This window comes from Bufo gargarizans, chromosome 7, assembly GCF_014858855.1.
Source record: "Bufo gargarizans isolate SCDJY-AF-19 chromosome 7, ASM1485885v1, whole genome shotgun sequence".
Classification (NCBI taxonomy): domain Eukaryota; kingdom Metazoa; phylum Chordata; class Amphibia; order Anura; family Bufonidae; genus Bufo; species Bufo gargarizans.
In genome coordinates, this window is record NC_058086.1 from 128,105,411 (window position 1) to 128,128,606 (window position 23,196).

The 23,196-nt window shown below is 42.6% G+C and overlaps 1 protein-coding gene and 1 long non-coding RNA gene across 3 annotated transcripts in view; one reads left to right on the top strand and one right to left on the bottom strand.

The window, feature by feature from the left end:
* Positions 1–19,820, bottom strand: part of LOC122943053 — a 37,587-nt gene extending 17,767 nt beyond the window's left edge. The window contains exons 1-2 of the long non-coding RNA XR_006390817.1: positions 19,685–19,820; positions 13,561–13,730 (exon numbers count right to left, since the gene is read on the bottom strand). This is a non-coding gene — a long non-coding RNA (uncharacterized LOC122943053). The remainder of the gene's footprint in view (positions 1–13,560; positions 13,731–19,684) is intronic.
* The window catches only part of LOC122943052 (complement factor H-like), a 115,010-nt gene that overhangs the window by 75,462 nt on the left and 16,352 nt on the right, over positions 1–23,196 (top strand). For both annotated transcript variants that reach the window (XM_044300452.1, XM_044300453.1), the window contains 6 exons: positions 181–257; positions 7,927–8,112; positions 13,773–13,964; positions 14,295–14,339; positions 19,732–19,911; positions 22,857–23,097. In XM_044300452.1, the coding sequence (XP_044156387.1) occupies positions 181–257; positions 7,927–8,112; positions 13,773–13,964; positions 14,295–14,339; positions 19,732–19,911; positions 22,857–23,097 (921 nt within the window). The remainder of the gene's footprint in view (positions 1–180; positions 258–7,926; positions 8,113–13,772; positions 13,965–14,294; positions 14,340–19,731; positions 19,912–22,856; positions 23,098–23,196) is intronic.

The following is a 23,196-nucleotide window of genomic DNA, read 5'->3' on the forward strand; positions in this document are numbered from 1 at the left end:
TGATATGAATACAAAACTAGAATTATCCTCAGTCACTGGCAATCATCTTTATAGCACTGGCCTCTACGCAGTCAGACCTACATAGACTTGTCATATGGCAGCAGAAATCCAGTACAAGCTAAAATATTCATGCACACATTCGACCTTTACTTCCATATATTGTATGTATTTTTACACCAGGTATCAGATGGTGAGCAAGCATAAAACTCGACTATGTTCTGACATTGGTTGGACAAATGAACTTCCTCACTGTGAAGGTAGGGAAAATAACCAGTTTATATGAATATTTTAATTCCTCAATGAATAAACTATCACAGATCCTGATCTAGATCTGAACTTACTGATTATCCAATGTATATTGATTGGCCTCTCCTTTGAGAGGACCGCTTCTGTAGAAGCTAGTTTCTCAATATGTTGTGTGAAACACACCAAGACTGTATATGTGCTAGGACACCAGGTAATGCTCCTACTGTCATTATGATGTGCTAGTCATATACAGTTAAACATATCATAATAGTGTTGTCAGAAACATTGCCATAGTAGTCCATCCATTGCAATATTGGGTGGTTTACGTGTATTAGGCTGGAAACAGATCGTTTTAGGTGGTGTCATACACAGAATGCTGTTTTTAGCACTTTGTTCAGCATAAGGCCTCTTGGACACTACCATGTGCCCCCCGTGGCCATATTGCGTCCCGCATACGGTGGATCCGCAATACACGGGGCACCAGTCGTGTGCATTCCACATCACAGATGCGGACCCATTCACTTCAATGGGTCCACAAATCCGGAGATGCGGTGCGGAACAGAAGCATGGAACAGAAGCACTACGGAGTGCTTCTGTGGTGATCCATTCCGTGCTTCCGTTCCGCAAAAATATAGAACTTGTCCTATCTTTTTGCGTAACGAACGGATTGCGGCCCCATTCAAGTGCAATGCAAACAATGCATATTGAGATGGTTGTCCTTACTTTTGGGTCCAGTTGATTAACAAAAAAAATTGCATACTTTAGAAATATCAAAAATGGCTGCATAGAAAAATGTCACCACGTATCGCTTATTTATTTTTTTCTTATTCAAGGTTTAATTATGTTTTCCAAGGTTAATAGGACAAGAGCAGTAAAGCGTATCTGAACATGCAGCATGTGGTAATCAATCAAGAACAGCGAATATCAGTTTCAAAAGTAGAGAACATCAGGGGGTCCAGCCCTGTATCAAGAACATATTCAGTAAAGAAAAGGCATTAGAGAAAGGAGCATACAATGGAGACAACAGGGGGGACACACAAGGAAAAACGGGAAGTGGGAGGGCGGAGAACAGACACGAGCGCTGGTTAAAAGTGTGCAGCCCGGTACTCACTGGAGGTGTGAAACATCTCCTATGGGCTCCACGTCTTCACAAAACGGGCGACGGACAATGGGGAAACGCAGATGAGGTCCTCCATCCTTTGGTGGAGAGCGATTTCCTCAAACCACTCCATTAGTAGGGGGGGAGGGGGACTTCCAGTGGCGGGGAATGACTATTTTGGCGGCTTGGAGCATATATCTCAAGAGGGAGACCTTATAGGCTGGGATGGTGAGGTTGAAGGCGAAAAGCAAGAGGGATTCGGGGGTATTGGGAATAGGAATCCCTGTCACTTTACGCACAATAGAATGCACCGAGTCCCAGAAAGGGCACTGGGCAGAGCATTGCCACCATATATGGCAAACATCTCCAGCATCTGTCCGGCACAGACGGAAACCACTTGTGGAGAAGAGTGGGCACTCTGTCCCACCTGGAGAGGACCTTGTAATTTGTTTCCTGCGCCTTCGTGGAGATCAGCGCCTTGTGAGTCAGAAGGAAGGTTCTCTGCCATTGGGAGGGGGTGAGTTGGACGCCTAAATCACATTCCCACGATGAGCAAAAGGGAGGAGGACTGGAGGAGTGTTGCTGAATGAGCAAATTGTATATAGTGGAGATGTCCCTGGATACTGCTGATGGAGCCAGGCACATTTGCTCAAACTTAGTGAGGGCTCTGGATAGGTCATCGGTTTTGCACAAGGTCGAATAAAAATGTTGAAGTTGGAGGTGTTCAAAGGTATGCCTGGGGCGAATGGCGGAGGGTTCTAGCATCTGAACGAGGAATTTTAGCGAAGACCCGCGTAAAACATGATAAAATCGGAGAGGGCGTGAGCTAGTACCTGACAGGAATGTACGCAAGGAGCGCCCCGGTGGTAAGTCAGGATGGTCCGTAATTGGGGTCAGGGGACCTTTAGTATCGATGAGCGAGTGGTGATTACGTGTGGATCCGAGTATTGCGAGGGTATGATTAACCGTAAAAGAGGGGGTTGGGGTGGGGCCACTGGACGATCCTAACAACCAAGAAAGCGTCGAGGGTGGGGTAGGTGAGGAGTCCCTAGCCATATGGACCCACGCCTTGGTGGAGTCTACTCTCAACAGGTCCAGCAGTCTGGCATACGTCGCAGAGAAGTAATACAATTTACAGTCCGGCAGACCCACCCGCCCGTCTCCTTAGATCTGGTCAGTAGTTCATACCTTATCCGCGGTCTGCCCGGAGCCCATACAAATCGAGTGAAGGAGCGTTTCAGTTGCAACCAATAGTGGAATAGTGGAGATGTCCCTGGATACTGCTGATGGAGCCAGGCACATTTGCTCAAACTTAGTGAGGGCTCTGGATAGGTCATCGGTTTTGCACAAGGTCGAATAAAAATTTTGAAGTTGGAGGTGTTCAAAGGTATGCCTGGGGCGAATGGCGGAGGGTTCTAGCATCTGAACGAGGAATTTTAGCGAAGACCCGCGTAAAACATGATAAAATCGGAGAGGGCGTGAGCTAGTACCTGACAGGAATTTACGCAAGGAGCGCCCCGGTGGTAAGTCAGGATGGTCCGTAATTGGGGTCAGGGGACCTTTAGTATCGATGAGCGAGTGGTGATTACGTGTGGATCCGAGTATTGCGAGGGTATGATTAACCGTAAAAGAGGGGGTTGGGGTGGGGCCACTGGACGATCCTAACAACCAAGAAAGCGTCGAGGGTGGGGTAGGTGAGGAGTCCCTAGCCATATGGACCCACGCCTTGGTGGAGTCTACTCTCAACAGGTCCAGCAGTCTGGCATACGTCGCAGAGAAGTAATACAATTTACAGTCCGGCAGACCCACCCGCCCGTCTCCTTAGATCTGGTCAGTAGTTCATACCTTATCCGCGGTCTGCCCGGAGCCCATACAAATCGAGTGAAGGAGCGTTTCAGTTGCAACCAATAGGCCGCCGGTATTCGGATAGGGACGTTCTGCAGGAGGTAGAGCAATTTCGGCAACAGGTTCATCTTAAGGATACTGACTCTGCCAAAGCAGGAAAAGTCGCGGTGATGCCAAGACTCTATATCTGTCTGGAACCGCCGGAGAAGCGGGGAGAAATTCAGCTAGAACAACTGAGAGAGGTCCGCCGAAACTTTAATGCCTAGATATTTTTTGCCTGAAGGCGGCCAGGCGAATGTGAACGAAGTATGGAGGGAGGGGAGGAGCTCTCGGGGCAAAGAGACGTTTAGTCCTCTGATTTTGACATGTTTACTCGTCCAGTTGCCAAAACGTGCGAGTTCGCGAAGTAGGGACAGGAGTGCGATACGCGGGTTAGTTATGTAGAAGATCATCCGCAAAGGCAGTGCATTTGTGCTCCGTCTTACCTATCTTGACTCCAGTGATATCCGGGTTCTCATGGATAGAAGCTAGAAGGTGCTCCATCACTATGACATATAGGAGAGGGGACAACGGGCAGCCTTGGCGCGTGCCATTGCGGATGAGAAAGGGGCGGGAAAGCGTGCCGTTTATCTTAACGCAGGCAGATGGGTGCTGGTACAAACGAAAGATTTTACCCAGAAAATCCGGGCCAATCCCCAGTCCCGAGAGGGTAGATCGAATCGCCTGCCAGGAGACACGGTCGAAAGTTTTTTCCGCGTCGAGGGACAAGATCATGAGGGGGGTATTGGCCATTTTTGCATGGTGCATTTTATCTAGAGTCCTGAGGGTATTGTCGCGGGCTTCCCTCCCAGGGATAAAACCCACCTGGTCGGGGTGTATTAAGTGAGGTAGGAACACGTTCAAACGGTTAGCGAGAAGCTTGGCAAATAACTTAAGGTCCACGTTCAGCAAGGAAATGGGCCGATAGCTGGGGCAGAGGTGCGGATCTTTGTCAGGCTTAGGAATAACCGTGATATGGGCCATGGTCGTTTGCGCTGGGAAGGAGCACCCAGCGGACACATTGTTGAAAACCTTCAACAGAAAAGGAGCGAGGGAGGCCGAAAGAAATTTATAAAAACTAGCCGTGAATCCATCGCTCCATCTCTGTGAAAGGGGTTTCCAAGCTGGGACTTTGTTCAGCTGACAGTTTGGGGCCACGAGAAGAGGAGCTGGAATATGGGTCATTCACCACATCATGTGGGTCAGGGAGGTTGTATAGCTGGGAATAGAACGACTGAAAGGAGGAGGCAATTTCCTCATTAGTGTGTACCATATGACCCGTGGAGTCTTTACCGGCCGAAACATGCAGCAATATGACCCCTGAGAGCTCGCAAGCAGTCGTCCGCATTTATTACCGTATTCATAGAATTTGCTATGGCAGGTCTGGACCTTCCGTTTGTAAGACGCTTCCAGAAGGCGATGCGCGTCCATGCGTGCGTTCTGTAGGTCACCAAGGACAGATTGAGAAAGGGCTCGCTTGTGAAGGAGCTCTAAGGATGCAACCTTAGAGGGGTCCCTCAGGGGATTAGGGGCGACCCCACCGCCAGACGGCCGTTTTGATGGCCAGAAGGGGGAGGCAAGGGGTCTCAGTGGGCATGTCAGCTGGATGGGTGAATCCCCAGCATCAAATCCCCTGTTATGGAAGTCCAGTAAGGGGCCCCTGTGACTAACCTGCTGGGCAGAAGTCATCGGTGCTGCGCCCGTGGCAGGAGCTGGTCCAGGCTTGACAGAGGCGCACTCTAGAGGGCCCGATGGCGGCGGGGAGTAAGGCGGCATGGAGGCCGGAGAGGCCTGATCCTGAGCCTGCTGGTCGGTTGCGTCAGGTGAGGAGGAGAGCTGAGGGGGCACTGAGGAGGAGCGGTGCCAAAAGAGCTGTGCGGCCTGAGTCTCCTGGGCTGCCGGGCGGTGAGCAGGCGAGAGCACGGCCTGAGCGCCGGCGCCATGATGCGATCCGGCATGTGGGCCGGGAAGGCCGGAGCCCGGGGGAGAGACGTGCCGGGCGAAGGGCTGGGGCAGATCTCCTTGAGATGCAGCAAGGGGAGCTGATGGGCGGGCTCTACCCTTCTTGAGTGTTTTCCCCATCTTGAGAGGCTTGGCTGAGGCGGATTCTGCCAGGGGTGCAGAGGAGCTCACAGAGAGTGTGTCCTCACTCGGTCATGGCTGGCGATGCCCCCCACCACGTATCGCTTAAAAAAAAAATGCCTACAATTCATGGAGTTTTTACAATCCAAAAAGAAAAATCCCAAAAAGTAAGTGTGAAGGAAACCTAAGGACCTATTCAGATCAGCATTGTAAAGCTTGTCTGTAATCTGTGTTGAATCAATAGTGATTGACTACATTTTGGTCTGTATGACATTAGTATCTCATCTATTTTTCACGTAAAAAAATAACTTATTTCATTTCTTTTCAGTATTTCCTAGTAATCATCTATGAAAAACAGATGACCTACGGATGGGATCCATGTGCTAATATTATTATTTTTTTTCATGGGCCCATTGACTTGAGTGTGCAAATCTAGTGCGTGCATGCTACAAATCTCCATTAGGGCTCGTTCACACGACCGTTCCGTTTTTCCGTATGGCATATACAGTAATTACATAGAAAAAATTAGGCTGGGCATAAAATTTTCAATAGATCGTTCTGCAAAAACAGAACAGATATGGAAGACATACGGAGTACATTCCATTTTTTGGCAGAACCATTGAAATGAATGGTTTCGTATGCGGACCGTATACGGAATGCAAAAAATGGCCCGTATACGAAATGCACACAGCAGGAATTCAGGCCGCGGTTCCACGGACCGCTCACGGCCGTGAAAAACGGCCGTGTGCATTCGGCCTTACGCTGGGTTCAGACCTGAGCATTTGGGATGTTGTGTGCATGAGCCGGAAAGTCGTGTGCATGAGCCTTAATTCTAAAGCGTTGCCGCATTTTTGAGAAATTAACTTAATAAATGCCTGCTCAGGGAGAAGTTTCTGCTGAGTGTTCCTGCTCCAGCTCTGCCTAATCAGCTGAGTTTGACTGACAGGTCTCCCCACAAATAACCAGTGTTACCTCTATGAGTTGTCTGAAAAAAGGCAGCGTTGACAGATCGCCTTTAAGTCTCTGCTGTGCAAATGTAATTCCCGGAGAAAAGGGTTCTCTGGGAATTAAGAAAATGAAAATACCTGATAATACTTTATTATAAATATATTCCCAAATATCTTTCATTAGTTATAATGGCTCATTTATGTGTAGGGTGAAATCATTAACAGAAATAAAATGGCCTCCCGCTGTCCTATACGTACTCACAAAACCTGTCCTAATCACACAGGACAAGTCACTTCAGAGCAGTTAGCTAAAGAGCTGCCTCTGCTCTACTTGGCAGGGATTATCATAATGAACACAGTTTAATATGATCTATGTCTGATGAATCTCTGTAGGAACGGAGTTCATGAGTAGACATGAAGTACAGAGAGGACGGACTGTGGTAATGTGGGGCTGTGGTAATGGAGACTGCATACAAGTGCTGCTGCTCATCAGCCACATCTCCACCTCCTCTCTGTACTTCTAGGGCCAGATTTATCATTAGCTCAGGTCAGAATAATGGAGTGAAAAAGTCGCAAAAAAATGCACAAACGCTAACTGCGCACAAATTTGCAACTATTTTCTGCTCTGCACTATGCTCGCCAGTTTTCTGAAAGTGGGCGTGGTTTCTTATGTAACTGAATCTCTAGACAGATTTACTATTGAGACTATTTAAAAAGTCGCAAAAAAGGACCATGCTTATCTTATGAGACTTTTTAATAGAGCATTCGACTTTTTCGTAAGGATGTGCGACTTTTGTAAAGCTGCTTACTGACAGATAAACTGCTACTGTCAAACCACATTTATCGCAGTCTTAAAGGGCTGATCATAAATCTGACTTGGCTAAAACTGACTTTAGCCATATGTGACAGTGGAGTGAGCTGTCAGAGTAATGATAAATCTTTCTGTCAGAGATTGCTGATCCCTGCTCTAAGGGGTAGATTTATCAAAACTGGCTTAGTTGCCCATAGCAACCAATCAGATTCCACCTTTCATTTTTCAGAGCTCCTTTGGAAAACAAAAGGTGAAATCTGTGATGATATGGAGAGTAACACAATAGGTGGCACTCACCAGCGTGAAAAGGTGAAATCCGATTGGTTGCTCTGGGCAACCAAGCCATATTTCCTTCACACCGGTTTTGATAAATCTCCCCCTAAGCTCGGGAATATATAGTTTTTTTTATACTTTGATCAGTCTTTTGGGAATGCTGTAAGGAATCTAGAGAAGTCTGTGTGTTCTAATTTTCCCACCTCCACATTGATTTACAGATTTTCCTGTATATGGGTCCATTCACATGTGTCCGTTTTGTGGAGCGCAAACCACAGATCCACAAAACATGGAGACCAGCCGTGTCCACCCCTCATTGCAGTACGGACCAATTGACTTTAAGTTGTGGCAGAGAATCGAACATGTCATAGTTTTGTTTGGTGCAGCCAAGAAGAAGAATACAGAAGACATGGTCGTGTGAATGGACCCTTAGTCTGTATGATGGAAAAGTAGTCAATCTAGTAGACTTGCAGCCTATACTGTAACGATATAACATGTTAGGCATTATTCACACAGTGTAGTTTTTACAAAACCAAAGCTAAAAAAAAAATCCTTTCATAGTGCTGCTTTCACTTTCATTACAGCTCGCCTATGTCCGCCAGTGTGGGACGACAGTGTAAGAGTCCTGTCATACGTGAATGATGATGAATATACTATGAACCAAGTTATAACCTTTGAATGCAAAAATCCAACTTATAAGCTTAATGGGCCAGATCATATTTATTGCACTGGAAATGGAACATGGAATGTGGATCCTCCAACTTGTAAAGGTGATGTCTTCTTTAAAAACTTAATAGGCTTCCTTAAACTTTCCAATGGCCCTTTTAAATTGACCAATAATCAGGCAATTATCGGTAACAACTGACACGTTCCTGATAATTGTCTGATCGTTAGTGGATATGAGGGTTCAGTGATATCTTGTCCCCTAGAAACTCATTTATGAAAACTTATGTAAAGGAAAACTGGCATGGTGGTCCAATCAAATGCCACCTTTCATTTTTCAGAGCTCCTTTGCAAAATGAAAGGTGGAATCTGATTGGTTGCTATGTGCAGCTAAGTCAGTTTTCATTTATACAAATTTAGATAAATTTCCCCCATTTTTCCTGGGCAGCAGATTGCTGTTTGCACAGGATGATCTGCTGTACAGAAACAATGATTTTCGGTGGCAGTAGAAAAACATGAGTGATCACTGGCACCTTTTAGGGTACCCTCACACGCGGCAGAATTTGTGGTAGAAAATTCAGCCCCTGAAAATCAGTCCATTCAGCTTAATAAGAACTGCAGAAATCCATGTGCTTGCTGTCCCATTCAAATAAATGGAACTGATTTTCAGTCATGGAATTTTCTACCACAAAATTTGCCCCATGTTAAGACACCCTTATAACAGCCAGTCATCAGGACTGAGCATTTATACAAACACTCATCCCGAATAATCAGCCTGATTATCGGTCCGTGTAAAAGGACCTTTACCCTCATTTTAAAATTTTAGGAATCGTCCTTCATGCTTAGGATGGAGAGTAAACATTAATTATTTTTATGGAAATCTCAAAGCTGTAAGCTGACCCTTCCAGGGGCGGACTGGAAATGTATAGTGGCCCTGGAAAAAATAAATAAAAAAGTGTCTCCATTTTGTAGGCAGGTCCAAATTAACAGAAGGCAGGGCAACCCAAGTAGGCGGGGACAACAATACCATAGTGCAAAATACGGTCCCATCAGAACAATATACCACAGTGCAGCACAATATACTGCCCCAAAAGCTGCCCCTCTGTGGTGGCCATCAATAGATGCAATTTTCTGTCCTCCTTCTCCAGTTGTCGCTAAGATACGGAGCAGGGGGCTTAGGAGGTGAGGTGCAGCCGGAGCAGTTGAATTCGGGAAGTCATGTGTGGTTGCTTACCGAGTACATGAGTACCTGATTCTCACTGTGTTAATTACTGTTGAGAGCTCATTATGTACCCGGTCAGCTGCAGAGAGGAGGACTTGGGTGGCCCCATGGGGCATCGGCCCATCAGGAAATTTCCCTTTGGGGTCTTTGGCCAATCCACCCCGGGACCCTTCAACATGAGGGTATACCAGTGTTTATTTTCTGCACTGTGGCATCACTGTGTGCATGTGCCTTGTACTATATTATATTATCATGTTTATTTGACCTGTTTTGTGACATTACTGTTCAACTAGCTGAGACCTCACTATGTTTATAACTAGAGATGAGCAAAGTTTAGAAAAATTCAATTTGGCAGCTTCACCAAAGTTTGACAAGAAATTAGATTTAATAATAATCAACTGGCGCTACACCATATAAGAGCGCAGCAGTGTAATAGCAGTCCCGTACTTGCTATGGAGGATGCTGTGCAGGCTAGCTGCACGGGTCCCAAATGTGTATATAAAAGTATAAGTGTAACACTGCGCGCTATCGATAGATCAGTTGAATGTATTAGAATGTACAGAATATAGTTAAAATAAATAGCTGGCAATCTGCAGAGTCATTTACCGCTCAGACATGTACTACCACAGAAGCGCTACAAAATGTCCAAGTCCTACCTTAAACGCACGTGTATGTGTGGAGGTGCAATGTTCTGCAGCGATCCTCTTCTTGTATTTCTCTGTAATAGCGCAGAAGGGGAAGCGGATCCAAGGGGAGAGGATGGCCAGCATAGGCTAATATTATAGTTATATTACAATAGGTATTGGGAATATAGCCCCGGCCGGTGGCAAAAGTATTCCCGTTACCTGTGGGTTAATGCTCACGTCTGAGCGAGTGACGTCACCGCAAACTGAGCTACGGGTTGTAGTGGGAGTCAAACTTCCTACACGTTTCGAGTACGGGCGGTACTCTTCATCAGGGAACGTTACACCCACTACGTATGTTCTCATTATTTATAATGCATGCTGTGCCTTTCCCCCTCCTCCTCATAACAGTTGTTACTAATCAAAACCAAATAGCTCGATCTCTGAGTTAAGGCCCTTCGGCAACATTGTATCTAAATTGAATATCCATTCTGTTTCTTTCTTTGATTGCTTCTTAATATAGTCTCCACCCCGGGCATCCATTTCTATCTTCTCTATGCCCAAAAAAGACATGCCTTCTATTTTTCCTCCATGCAACTCAGTGAAGTGTCTAGATAGGGGGTGTTCTATTGATTTTTTTCTTATATTATTGATATGTTCACTTATCCGTTTTTTTAATTTTCTTTTTGTGCGTCCAATGTATAGTTTGTGACAGGGGCATTTGATCGCATAAATAACCCCTTCTGTGTTGCAGGAGATGTGTCCCCTTATCTCCTGTTCAAAACTACCCTCATAGTTATTAATGTATTGTGTTTTCACTGTATTTTTTGCTGTACTTTTACATGGGGCACATTTTTTACACGGGAAGAAGCCCTGTGGGAGATTACTCTGGATATTCCTCTTTTTGCCTAATATACCTGCTCCTTTGCTAGTTGAGGCAATCTTGTTGCCTATATTGGTTGCTCTTTTATATATGAAGGCTGGTCTTGCTGGTATAAGGTTGCCTATAATCTTGTCCTCTTTCAATATATCCCAGTATTTCTTTACAATTTTTCTAAGGATGTGGGTTTGTGTGTTGTATGGGGTTATGATAGGTGGTATTCTATCCTTTATCTCTGTTTTGTCTTTTTCTTCTTTATTTTCATTTTTCTTTATTATTAATTTTTCTCTTGCTGTCAATTTTATTTATTTCTTCTGAGCTTCCATTATATCTTCATTGTATCCCTTGGCTGTAAATTTTTTCCCCAGAATTTCTGCTTCTTTAACATATTCTTTGATTTCAGTGCAGTTTCTTCTTAGGCGGAGAAATTGGCTCCTGGGTATGTTGTCCAGCCACCTGGGCAAATGACAACTGTCTCTATTAATGTAGCTATTGGAGTCGGTTGGTTTTGAATAAGTCTTAGTGCTAATGTGATCCCCTGTGACATAGATAGTGAGGTCTAAAAAGTTTATTTCATGATTGCTGTGAGTCAAGGTAAAATCCAGATAAAATTCGTTTTTATTAATATCTTCTAAAAATAATTTAAGTGCATCCTCTCCTTTATCCCAAATAAAAATGACATCATCAATGGAACGCTGCCAGAGGACGAGGCCCGCCCGGAGCTCTCCGTTGGGGTGTATGTGGTCCGCTTCCCACCTACCAACGTATAAATTAGCGAACCCCGGTGCGAACCTCGTCCCCATCGCGGCCCCCCATGTCTGTAAATAAAAATCCTCCTTATATTTAAAATAATTCTTTTCTAATATAAATAATATACATTCGCCTATAAACTCAATTTGGGTACTATTTAATTCCCCTTTTTGATATAGAAAGTGTTTGGCTGCTGCACATCCTTTATGATTTTCAATAATAGAATATAGGGACTTTACGTCTAAAGTGCCTATTATAAAACCATCTTTCCATTCTATATCTTTTAAAATCTGTAGCACATGATTAGTGTCTTTTAAAAAAGATGGTAACGTCTGTGCGCATGGTTGCAAGAATTGGTCTATATATTTTGACAGTGAACTGGTCAAACATTCAATCCCAGACACTATTGGTCTACCTGGAGGTCTCTGTGTATCTTTATGAATTTTGGGATTTTGATAAAAAATTGCTATTTTTGGATTTTTGATGTCTATAAATACACTTTCATTTTTATTGAGGATACCTTCCATTTTGCCTTTTTGTATTAGTTGTTTTAGGTCTTTTTTAAAAATTTCTGTGGGATCTTTTTTAAGGCGTTTATAGGTTTTATTATCACTTAAGATGTTGAAAACCTCCTTCTCATAGTCTTCGCTATCTAATATGACAATGCCGCCCCCTTTGTCTGCGGGGCGGATGATGATGTCTTTGTTTTGTTGCATTTTCCGTATTGCTGTTTTCTCTGCCTTAGTTATATTGCCCATATAGTTTTTTCTATATTTGTTGACGTATTTAGTTTTTCTTATTTCTCTGGTAACTAGATTTGAAAAAGTATTGATAGGTACAGAATATTCATTAACAGGGTCGAATCTAGATTTTATTTTTAGCTCTGTATGAACATATCTATTATCATTGTAGTTTTCATTGCCCCTCTTTTCCATATTATTTTTCTCTTTTTTCTTATAATATCTTTTAAGGGCTAGTTTCCTCATAAACTTCCTTATTCCCAAAAAAGCTTCAAATTTATTAAAGTAGGTAGTAGGGGCAAACTTGAGTCCCTTTTTTAGAATGTCATTCTCAGCTCTAGTTAGATCGTGTTTACTCAGGTTATATATTTTCTGTCCTAAGTCATCGGTAATAGTCTCTTCCTTTATTTGTATCTCTGTTATTTTTTTATTATTTTTTTGTCTTTTGGTGTGTTTGCCACCTCTGCATCCTCTTTTTGGATGTTTTTTTTGTAAATCCTGAAAAAATCCTGTTGAGTAGTCTTTTTTTCCGTTTTTTTACTACTATTCTTAATGCTTCTTGTTTTACTATTATATTCCGGTACTCGTCTATCTTTAGGTCTCACTATCATCTCGGTTGGATTATCTGTTTGGTTTTCTCCCTCCTCTACATGGTTTATATCTTCGAAATTTATATTCTCCTGTCTTATCTCTACATTTTCTCCAACTGGTTTTTGTTTTTGTTTATTTTTATTTTTATTTATATTTCTAGATGATTGGTCATGGATTATTTCTGTATCCGATCTTTGTTCATTTTCCAATATATGAAACCTATTATCTGTTGGTATTAGAAGAAGTTCACTATTTGTCTGTTCTATTCTGGAATTATTTTCTTTATATTTATTTATTGTTGTCTCTATACTGTCATGACTAGTTTCCTCCTCAGCGTTTCCCCTTGGATCCGCTTCCCCTTCTGCGCTATTACAGAGAAATACAAGAAGAGGATCGCTGCAGAACATTGCACCTCCACACATACACGTGCGTTTAAGGTAGGACTTGGACATTTTGTAGCGCGTCTGTGGTAGTACATGTCTGAGCGGTAAATGACTCTGCAGATTGCCAGCTATTTATTTTAACTATATTCTGTACATTCTAATACATTCAACTGATCTATCGATAGCGCGCAGTGTTACACTTATACTTTTATAAGAAATTAGATTTGTTACAAATTAATTTGTATTCAGCCTATCAATGAACAAGACCATTTCTAACGGTCGCTTAGACAAAAGTGCACCCGTCTAACAGCTGTAATATGCTAGTGCAATATGGTTTTGAGTTTAAAAAGAGAAAAAATCACTCACCTAATCCACTTGCTCGCGCAGAGGCAGTCCGCTGCTCTCTTGAGTGGAAAAAGACCTGCCAAAAGACCTGCGCTGAGCGTGATGATGTCACCGTGCGCTCCCAGCATGATCACGTGGTGACTTACACCAAAGCCACTCATTTTTGGATCTTCCTTTGTAAACGCTAATGACTAAATTGAAAATAAAAATGATTTTTATGCATTTTGCCACAGGGGCATGCACTGTACAGGAGAATGACATGATGATAAACAACATACAGCTAAAGAATAATCATGTTCTACATTATGAAGATAATGAGCATGTTCAGTTTGAATGTCGCTCTGGATATCAAATATCAGATCCAACAAAGCTACGGACACAATGTAATAGCAGCATTCTGAAATACCCAACCTGCCACAAGAAAGGTAACGACTGATAATGTTGCGTTTCATTACCATTGTGGCCGATGGCCACTGTCTTCCGCTATAAGGCTATACGGTGGCTTACATCGCAGGTGCGTGTTGGAAGTATATATTATGGATTCCCTTGGTGTAAGTGTACTGGAGGTATAAGTATATGGGGTATATATAGTCATGTTTTATAATAAGGACGCTCTATCTGTCAGTCTTATTCTGCTGTCATAGTCTTTCAATTACAGAATGTGGGCTAAAGAATGCTCTTTGTTAAATTAAGACATTGCGATCCACTCAAGATTCGTCAGACCTCATCCTAATGTGTATGTTTTGTGATTTTAGAGATCGTGGACCAGTACCGGGTAAATGCCAAGAAGCATCAATCAGGTGTGAATTGATATAACATTGGAATTGCAAGAAAACAGTATAATATTATTTACGTTAATCATTTTCATAATAAGAGTATTCTATCAAAGCAATTGCACCATATGCATAGGATATGTTTAATAAGTGGGGGTCCCAGAACTCCAGGTACTGTGTTATACAATACATGGTGGCAGAAAATAAGAAATCTAACTGGGAAGAGCCGTGTGCACATGTGGGAGTTTTGGGAATATTTGAGCAAGGCCTTGTCAATAGAGGTTCAAGATCTCCCAGAGGACCGACACGTTTTAGACATTTCCTGCTGACAACTTTGGCTCATAAGATTTTTTAGTGCATTGTTTTTTGTTTTTTGTGCAGTCACCATTATAAAGTTGCCGCCCATGACTAGCAGTATTACTAGACTAGAACCTTCAGAATCACAGGTGCAAACATAATTACAAAAAACAAAATGGCTGCACACCGTTATATATACAAACAATAGAGCTAAGAAATGTGGGTCATTCTAGATAAAAGTGGTACAATACCGACTATAAATGAGTAATGGAAGCTCTTAGCTGGTTCCTATACTGCCCTAAATATTGTAGGCTTAAGTAAGTCCAAAGTGAGGCAGTATTATTAGTGATAGGGGCCCATCTGCGGAAGCCACCTTGATGCCTGGTAGATGGGCCCGACACGTATGTGCGCTAAGAGCTTCCATTACTCATTTATAGTCGGTATTGTACCACTTTTATCTAGAATGACCCCCATTTCTTAGCTCTATTGTTTGTATATATAACGGTGTGCAGCCATTTTGTTTGTTTTTTATTATGTTTGCTTCATGGATATGCACCTGTGATTCTGAAGGTTCTAGTCTAAATTTTCTTGCAATATATTGAGGGTAGCACCTCTTTTAGACTGAACACGCCCATCTACCTGGGACTTCTGAGCAGAGTACATTTGTAGCTGGTTTCTACACTGCCCTGAATATTGTAGGCTTAAGTAAGTTCAAAGTGAGGCAGTATATTTAGTGATAGGGACCCATCTGCAGAAACCACCTTGACGCCTGGTAGATGGGCCCGACACGTATGTGTGCTAAGAGCTTCCATTACTCATTTATAGTCGGTATTGTACCACTTTTATCTAGAATGACCCCCATTTCTTAGCTCTATTGTTTGTATATATAACGGTGTGCAGCCATTTTGTTTTTTGTAGCAGTATTGCTATGTTATTTTTTATAGGTACTGTTAGTGTATTATGTTTTGAGAAGTATATCTCTACAGTGAGGACCTTACTATTATTGTTCTTTGTATCTAAATAGATTATAGTCACCTCATGCTTGTGGCACGGTGAGCTTGGTAATTTACCACCTCTTTGTTTATGGCTCAGTATATTATTGATGTGTATCTCTTTAAGGTATTACTATCACCCTCTTGTTTCTAAATGAGAGCTTTGCTTATTGATTGATTATGTCTCCATCAGTACATGGACCAAGAACCTGCCGATTAAGAGGCTCTTTAAACCCCATTTTACTCTGGACAAGTACAGCTTGTCCAGTGGTAAAAGTTTCTCTGTTTATTTAAATTATACAAGGTGACTGGAGAGGCGTGTTTAGCCCATCTTGCCTTCCCACCCTCCCGTCTCTGATTCTGCCCGCTTAGCGTGTCAGGATGATGACTAGTTACCTTCCAGCTGGCCGCACTGCCTCCAACGATTGTTCTGATCATGTGATGATTCACATTATCGGCCCATGTCACTTGTCATTTGTTGGGAGGGGGCGGACTTGGTAGCGATCTGGCGCAGCCTTTAAATTCAGCCGTGCAGAGATCTACATCGCCGCCGTCATACGCGATGCCATATTTCTGACTCCTGCTTCATCTCTACATGAACACATGAGTACAGCTGAGCGATTGATCACCGCTCCCTTTGTCACTACACACCTGCTTGTGACAATGTTATTGTAAAACTGTTGATTGCAATTGTACGGTATGTGTAGCGCATACTAGGGCAATTTGGGTACTAGGACTATTTTGGCACTACATCGCCACAACAGTCACTTTGTCCCCTGATGATTTGGCAGGTGCCATTGAAATGCATTGGGACACTCTGTGGAGTTGGTATGAGTGTTTATTTTCTCTTTGTTTCATCCCTTTGATGAAGCTGGGCAGTTATCACCGTACTCCAAAGGGACCACCAGGGCCATATAGGAAGATACAGTTTGGTGGGAGCTGTAGGGACTCCTAGGGTAAGACACCCGGCATTGTGTCCCTTTAACACCTTTTTAAGTCTATACATTACCTTCTCTCCTTGTCCTGTTGAGTTACGCACACTGTAAGGGTGCTATGAATCGGGCACCGTGTTTTGTTAATTTTGCTTTCTCTTTGATTAGTGAGTTTTCTGTATGCATTTCTATTAATGATATGGGCCTATTTTAATGCTTACTTATTAAATGTTAAGTTTCAACAAGGTTCCTTACACTAGTTAATTGATTGCATAAGTATTCAGACCCTTTACTCAGTACTTATTTGAAACACCTTTAGCGGCGGTTGTAGCCTTTAGCTTTTTTGGGTATGAAACCACAAGGTTTGCACACTTGAATTTGGGGATTTTTTGCAATTCTTCTCTGCAGAGCCTCTCAAGCTCTGTCAAGTTGGATGGGGACCGTTGGTGGAGATGTTTGATTGAGCTCAAGTCAGGGTTCTGGCTGGATTCAAGGACATTCACAAAGTTATCCTTAAGTCACTCCTGTGCTAACTTTGCTGTGTGCTTAGGGTCATTGTCTAAATGGATTTGAAATTTTGGCCTAGTCTGAGATTCAGAGCACTCTGGATCAGGGGTTCATTAAGAATACAGTATCTCTGTACTTTCAGATTTCTCTCAGCCCTGACCAGTCTTTGTCCCAGCCATTGAAAAACACCCCCATAGCATTATACTGCCACCACCATGCTTCACTGTAGGGATAGTATTAGACAGGTGATGTGCAGTGCCTGGTTTCCTCCAGACATGACACTTAGAATCGAAGCCCAAAACTTCAATCATGGTTTCATCAAACTAGAGAATCTTGTTTTTTCACAGTCTAAGAGTTCTTTAGGTGTTTTTTTTCTTCTTTTTCCAAACTTCAGGTGGACTTTGATGTGTATTTTACTGTGGAGAGATTTCTTTTTGACCCTTCTGCCGAGATTGTTGGAATTCTGCAGTGATGGTTGACCATCTAGACATGGGATCTTTGGAGCTCAGCCATAGTGACCACTGGGTTCTTGGTCACCTCTCTTACCAAAACCCTTCACCCCTGACTACTTAATTTGGTGGGGGTGGCCTGGTCTAAGATGCATCTTAGAATCATGGAGGCCACTGTGCTCTTGAGAACTTGAGAACTCTGTGTAGCAGAACTTCTCCAGATCTGTGTCTCCACACAATCCTGTCTCAACTCTATGGGCAGATATTTCATCCTCATGGCATGGTTTTTGCTCTGATATGTTTTTTTTAGCACTTAAGCAGAGAAATACAATGGTTCTCCTTGTAATTTATGAAAGTACATACGTTCAGCTAGGTCCAGGTGAAGTGATCATTCCATATCCACTTCTCTGGTAAAGTAGCTGTATTAGTTAATAGTTAGCAGCTATTCCTGACTGTTATATGTAAGAGGACTAATTTTATCAGTCTTAGTTTTCTGCTTATTTTTCTTAAATCTTCATTTTCTCTTATCCTGGATGACATTTTTAGACTTTGGAACCAATTACTCAAGTTACTTGGTTTCAACATACATTGGTCGTCCTAGAACCAATTAATATTGTAACTTGAGGGACCATTGTATGTCTTTCCAAATCATGTCCAATCAACTGAATTTACCATAGGTGGGCTCTAATCAAGGTGTAGAAATGTCTCAAAGATGATCAAGAGAAATGGGAGATTCCAGAGCTAAATATCAAGTGTCATAACAAAGGGTTTAAACTGTCCGTGCCAAGTTTTTCAGCTTGTAAAAAAAAAAAAAATCCGCTTTCTCATCATGACATATGGAGTGCAGATTGATGGGGGTAAACTTCCTTTTTTTATATGAGCACAAGGAAGCAACATAATTATTTTTTCTTTAAGTGAAATGATCTGAAGACTTTACTAATGCACTGTATACCGTATTTTTTGCCCTATAAGACGCACCAGCCCATAAGACGCACCTAGGTTTTTTAGGAGGAAAATAAGAGAAAAAATAATTTTAACCAAAAAGTGTGCTTTTGGTGGGCTTTGAACTAATGGTAACCTGTAAATTACACTATTATGGGGGTCTGTGGATGGCACTTTTATGGGGGTCTGTGGATGGCACTGTTATAGGGGTCTGTGGCTGACACTGTTATGGGAGTCTGTGGCTGACACTGTTATGGGAGTCTGTGGCTGACACTGTTATAGGGGCGTCGGTGGATGGCACTGTTATGGGGGCATCTGTGGATGGCATGACACTGCTATGGGGGATCTGTGGATGACAGATAAATAGCATCTTATGCTATTTGACATCCACAGATCCCCCCCATAACAGTTTCAGCCACTGTGAATAACCCCCAATACAGGGGCTGGCAACTACACTTTAAATGGCAGCGGGGGCCCAGTGCAGTCATTGTATTCCATTGCATCGGGCACCGCTCACTGTACTAATGGTATCTGTAACTGCAGGCAGGCAATGGTTAACTATACATATGTTCGATCCAGCACTGAGTAGCCTGTACTTACGATCATAGCAGGCAGGAGGCTGGGCGGGCACTGGCAGCGTAACTTCCTACATCACGTGCCTGCACCGCTTGCTTCATTTATAAAGTGGGCGGAGCAGGCACGTGAGGTAGGAAGTTACGCTGCCAGTGCCCGCCCGCCCAGCCTCCAGCATGCTATAATCGTAAGTACAGGCTTCTCAGTGCTGGATCGAACATATTTATAGTTAACCATTGCCTGCCTGCAGTTACAGATACCATTAGTACAGTGAGAGGGGCCCGATGCAATAGAATACAGTGACTGCGCTGGGCCCCGGCCCCAAGCCCCTCCTTCCCCCTCGCTAATACACACGCCGGCCGCGGTGTGCAGCTTGCGGTCGGCGGTGTATCAGTGTAAAAATGGCAGCCTTCGCCCCAAGAGATGCACTGCCATTTTCCTCCCACTTTTTTTGGGGGGTGCGTCTTATAGGGCAAAAAATACGGTACAATAGTTTTATTCTAAAAGGCAGAGTACTCTGCTGCATATGAAAATATAACAGTATACAATTTATCATTCCAAATCACAAATTTATAGTATTTCCAGGAACATTTCTTAGAGTTCACACTAATCTAATATTACAGCAATGACTATTACCCATTGCCTGTGTTTAGCTTTTCATATGGATGTGGGATACTTACATTTTTCCCTGAAATGTGGTTAATTTCATGTATTCAATTTCTTTCAGTAAATCCACAATGTGGCAAACCTCCACAGATACCACATGGAGAAATCACAACACCTTTAAGAGCCATATACCGTCCAGGGTCGTCAGTGCACTACAGTTGTCCATCCTTTTTCACAATTCAGGGTCGTAAAAAGATCAATTGTGTAAATGGAATGTGGGAAAATCCTCCCATTTGTCTTGGTACGAGCATATGGTACATTTTTATTTTTCTTTATGCATGGTTTTTGGATGTAAGAGGGAATATCCATTTAAAGTGACCCTCCATCAAAAATCTGAAAATGTAACTGACCCCAGGCCCAAGGCATATCTCCTGCCATTTCAGAGAATTATGAGACGTCAAGTTCTTCTCACATTTCTAGTAGGAATAACAGAGAAGTGTCACAATTATATGAAAGGAAGCTCCATAAAGTTTTTCAAACAATTGATATATTATGGAGACTATAATAATCAACTAAAACACAAATGTCAGGAGAGCTGATGAGTCCATTTTAAAAACTAATATAAGTGGTATAAGTGAAGGTCAATTCAGACATCCGCAGTTCAGGGTACGAATCTGTTCCGCAATTTAGCAGGACGGGTGCGGACCCATTTATTTCAATGGGGCCACCAAAGATGCGGACAGCACATCGTGTGCTGTCCACATCTGTATTTCTGTTCTGCCGCACCTCAAAAAAGATAGTCTATAGGACCTTGAATCTTACAACACATCAGATGAAACATAATAGAAGATTAAAGCATGTAGTGTACAAACATTAATAATTGAGTAACAGTAATTAAGGGGGTCAGGAAGAGGCTAATAGACCGGCATAGATTACTGTAATTTAGGTCTAAGCAAATAGCTTTCAGCATTGGTTATACATTATTCTATATAGTGAGGTGGAATGAAAGAGCGTCCAAGATCAGATACCTTATAGGCTGTATTGCACCAAGATTATCTGACCAATATCTGTCCAATCAGACCAATAGTGGGTGTGTATAACAAAACATCTGTGTGTGTAACAGACCCTCTGACCAATGATTGGTTAGAAAATCTGTCAGATAATCTGTTGGTGTAATACAGCCCTTAGACTACGTGGTGGGCTTATTACTAGGCAGATCATTTTTCCAAATGGAAGATGTGATCTGCCTTTTGTGTCCATTGTGCAAATTAGTCAATTAAAAACATGGTTAATTGTAGTGCCACGTGTAGTGTAATAACTATGACAAGCAGTTAAAGGGGTTTTCTGGGTGTTAAATATTGATGAGCTATCCTCAGGACTCCTGGCACCCCAGCTAATCAGCTTTTGAGAGGGACTGGGCAAGTGCTCAGGCCTGTTCCTCATTCTGGGAAGTCTCATCCATTGGTCACATGGACCAGCTCAGTCTCATTCAATACAATGTTTGGAGCTATGTTTAGACGCACCGTGACCCCTTCAAAGGGTGCCAGATGTTCTTCACTAATCTAATCAGTATTTACATTCTGGAAAATACCTTTAAAGCGGCTCTATCACCCAGATCACTCCTATTAAACCAGGCACATAGCCTGGTAGGTGTGACCCTGCAGTTTAAAGAGGACCTTTCATGGGATTATGGGTTACAACCTGGTATGCTTACCAGATAGGGCGGCCCCCTCCATTTCGGCGAAGTGTCCCCCGCTCTTTTTGGTGCCTCATATGTTAATTTAGAGTATCGGTACATGAAAGAGACGGCCGGGTTTCTCAATGGGCGTCTTCTTCTCCCTGGCTGTAGCGGGGTCCAAGTCACAGCCGGGGAGAAGGAGATGCCCATTGAGAAACCCGGCCGTCTCCTCCTCCCTGCACAGATACTCTAAATTAACCTATGAGGCACCAAAAACAGCAGGGACACAGTGCCTTAAGAGAGGGGTATTATATGTAGGGGCCACCCTATCTGATAATCATACCAGTTTGTAACCCCTAATCCCATGAAAGGTCCTCTTTAAAATCATACCTTCCTCCTCACTATCAGCGCCACAGTTGTTTATAAAATTGTACTTTTATTCCTTTGCTGGCAGGCAATTTAGAGCACCAGGAGGCGGGCTTTATCAGTACGAGCACCAATATTTTACGCCTTCCGCCCACCCCCTCCCCTTGATTGACAGTGCTAGAGTATGACTTAGACTTGGTCTAGAGTTGTCAATCAAGGGAAGGGGAGGTGTTAAGATGTCGATAGGCGTCACATAGCGGTGCTCGTACTGAAAAAGCCACCTCCTGGTGCCCAAAATTGTCTGCCAGCAAAGGAATAAAAGTGTGACTTTATCGACAACAGTGATGTAGACACTGAGGAGAAAGGTATGATTTTAAACTGCAGGATCACCCCTACCAGGGTATGTGCTTGGTTTAATAGGGGTGATCCGGGTGACAGAGCCTCTTTAAATCACCCTTTAGTCCGGCACATGACACACATGATTGTCACAAAGGTGGCTTGGCTGGTTAGAACTACAGTGTCTTGTAACAACCCGAGCCCCTCTGTGTTCATCACATGATCAGGAAAGGTTTTTATCCTCGTAGGTAGGCAATGAAGGTTACTATTCAATAACTGCAAACAGAAGTTTTGAAACCTTTGTCTTATACAGTATAGACTGCAAAATAACTTGTATTATACAAAGAATAACCTTCATTTACTGATGCCAGACCACCCCTTTTATTTTCAGTTTGAATTATCTATCAATATCAGTGATGAGCGTCAGGGGCAATATTCAAATTTTCAATATTTTGTGAATATTTTGGCAAATATTCGTCATATATTCGAGAATTCGTGATCTCCAGTCATTATTTTCTTGATTGCGAAAATCAAATCAAATTTGCGATAAAGTTCGCTATATCAAAATTCGCTATCAACAATACTCCTATAGGCAACTTTCCTATTGGTTGCTAGGTATGTTGATAAGTGCCGATATTCGCAATAAATTCACAATAAATTTGCAATTGTAATATTTTGGAATACGAATATATAGCACTATATTCTAAATATTCGCGAATTCTCGAAGTGGCGATATTCTCTCAACACTAATCAATATATGATGCCAAAAAATACAGTAATATTACTGACCCCATTTATTGTCAATCTCCTTTAATGAATGCTTAGCTTATTCCATTTTTAAACATAACACTCTCTTTCTGTCCTAGAGCCATGTACTACAAGTGATACCAAGATGAATGAGCATCATATTATGTTGTTATGGACCAAAAATAAAAATAAATTCTGCATTAAGGATGATAAAAAAATAATAATTGCCAAAAAGTGTTATGCTAAACATAATCAGTCAATTCGATTTACATGTCTTCCTGGATATAACATATCCAATTCCAATGACCTAACGAGCAAGTGCAACAGAGGGATAATTTCATATCCTAGATGCTTCCAGGGGTAAGTGCAATGCTATTATCATATGTAACATGTATTATCAATTAATGTAACAGAATGTTCTACTCTGCCTCTGAGATCAGCGTCACATACACAATTTGG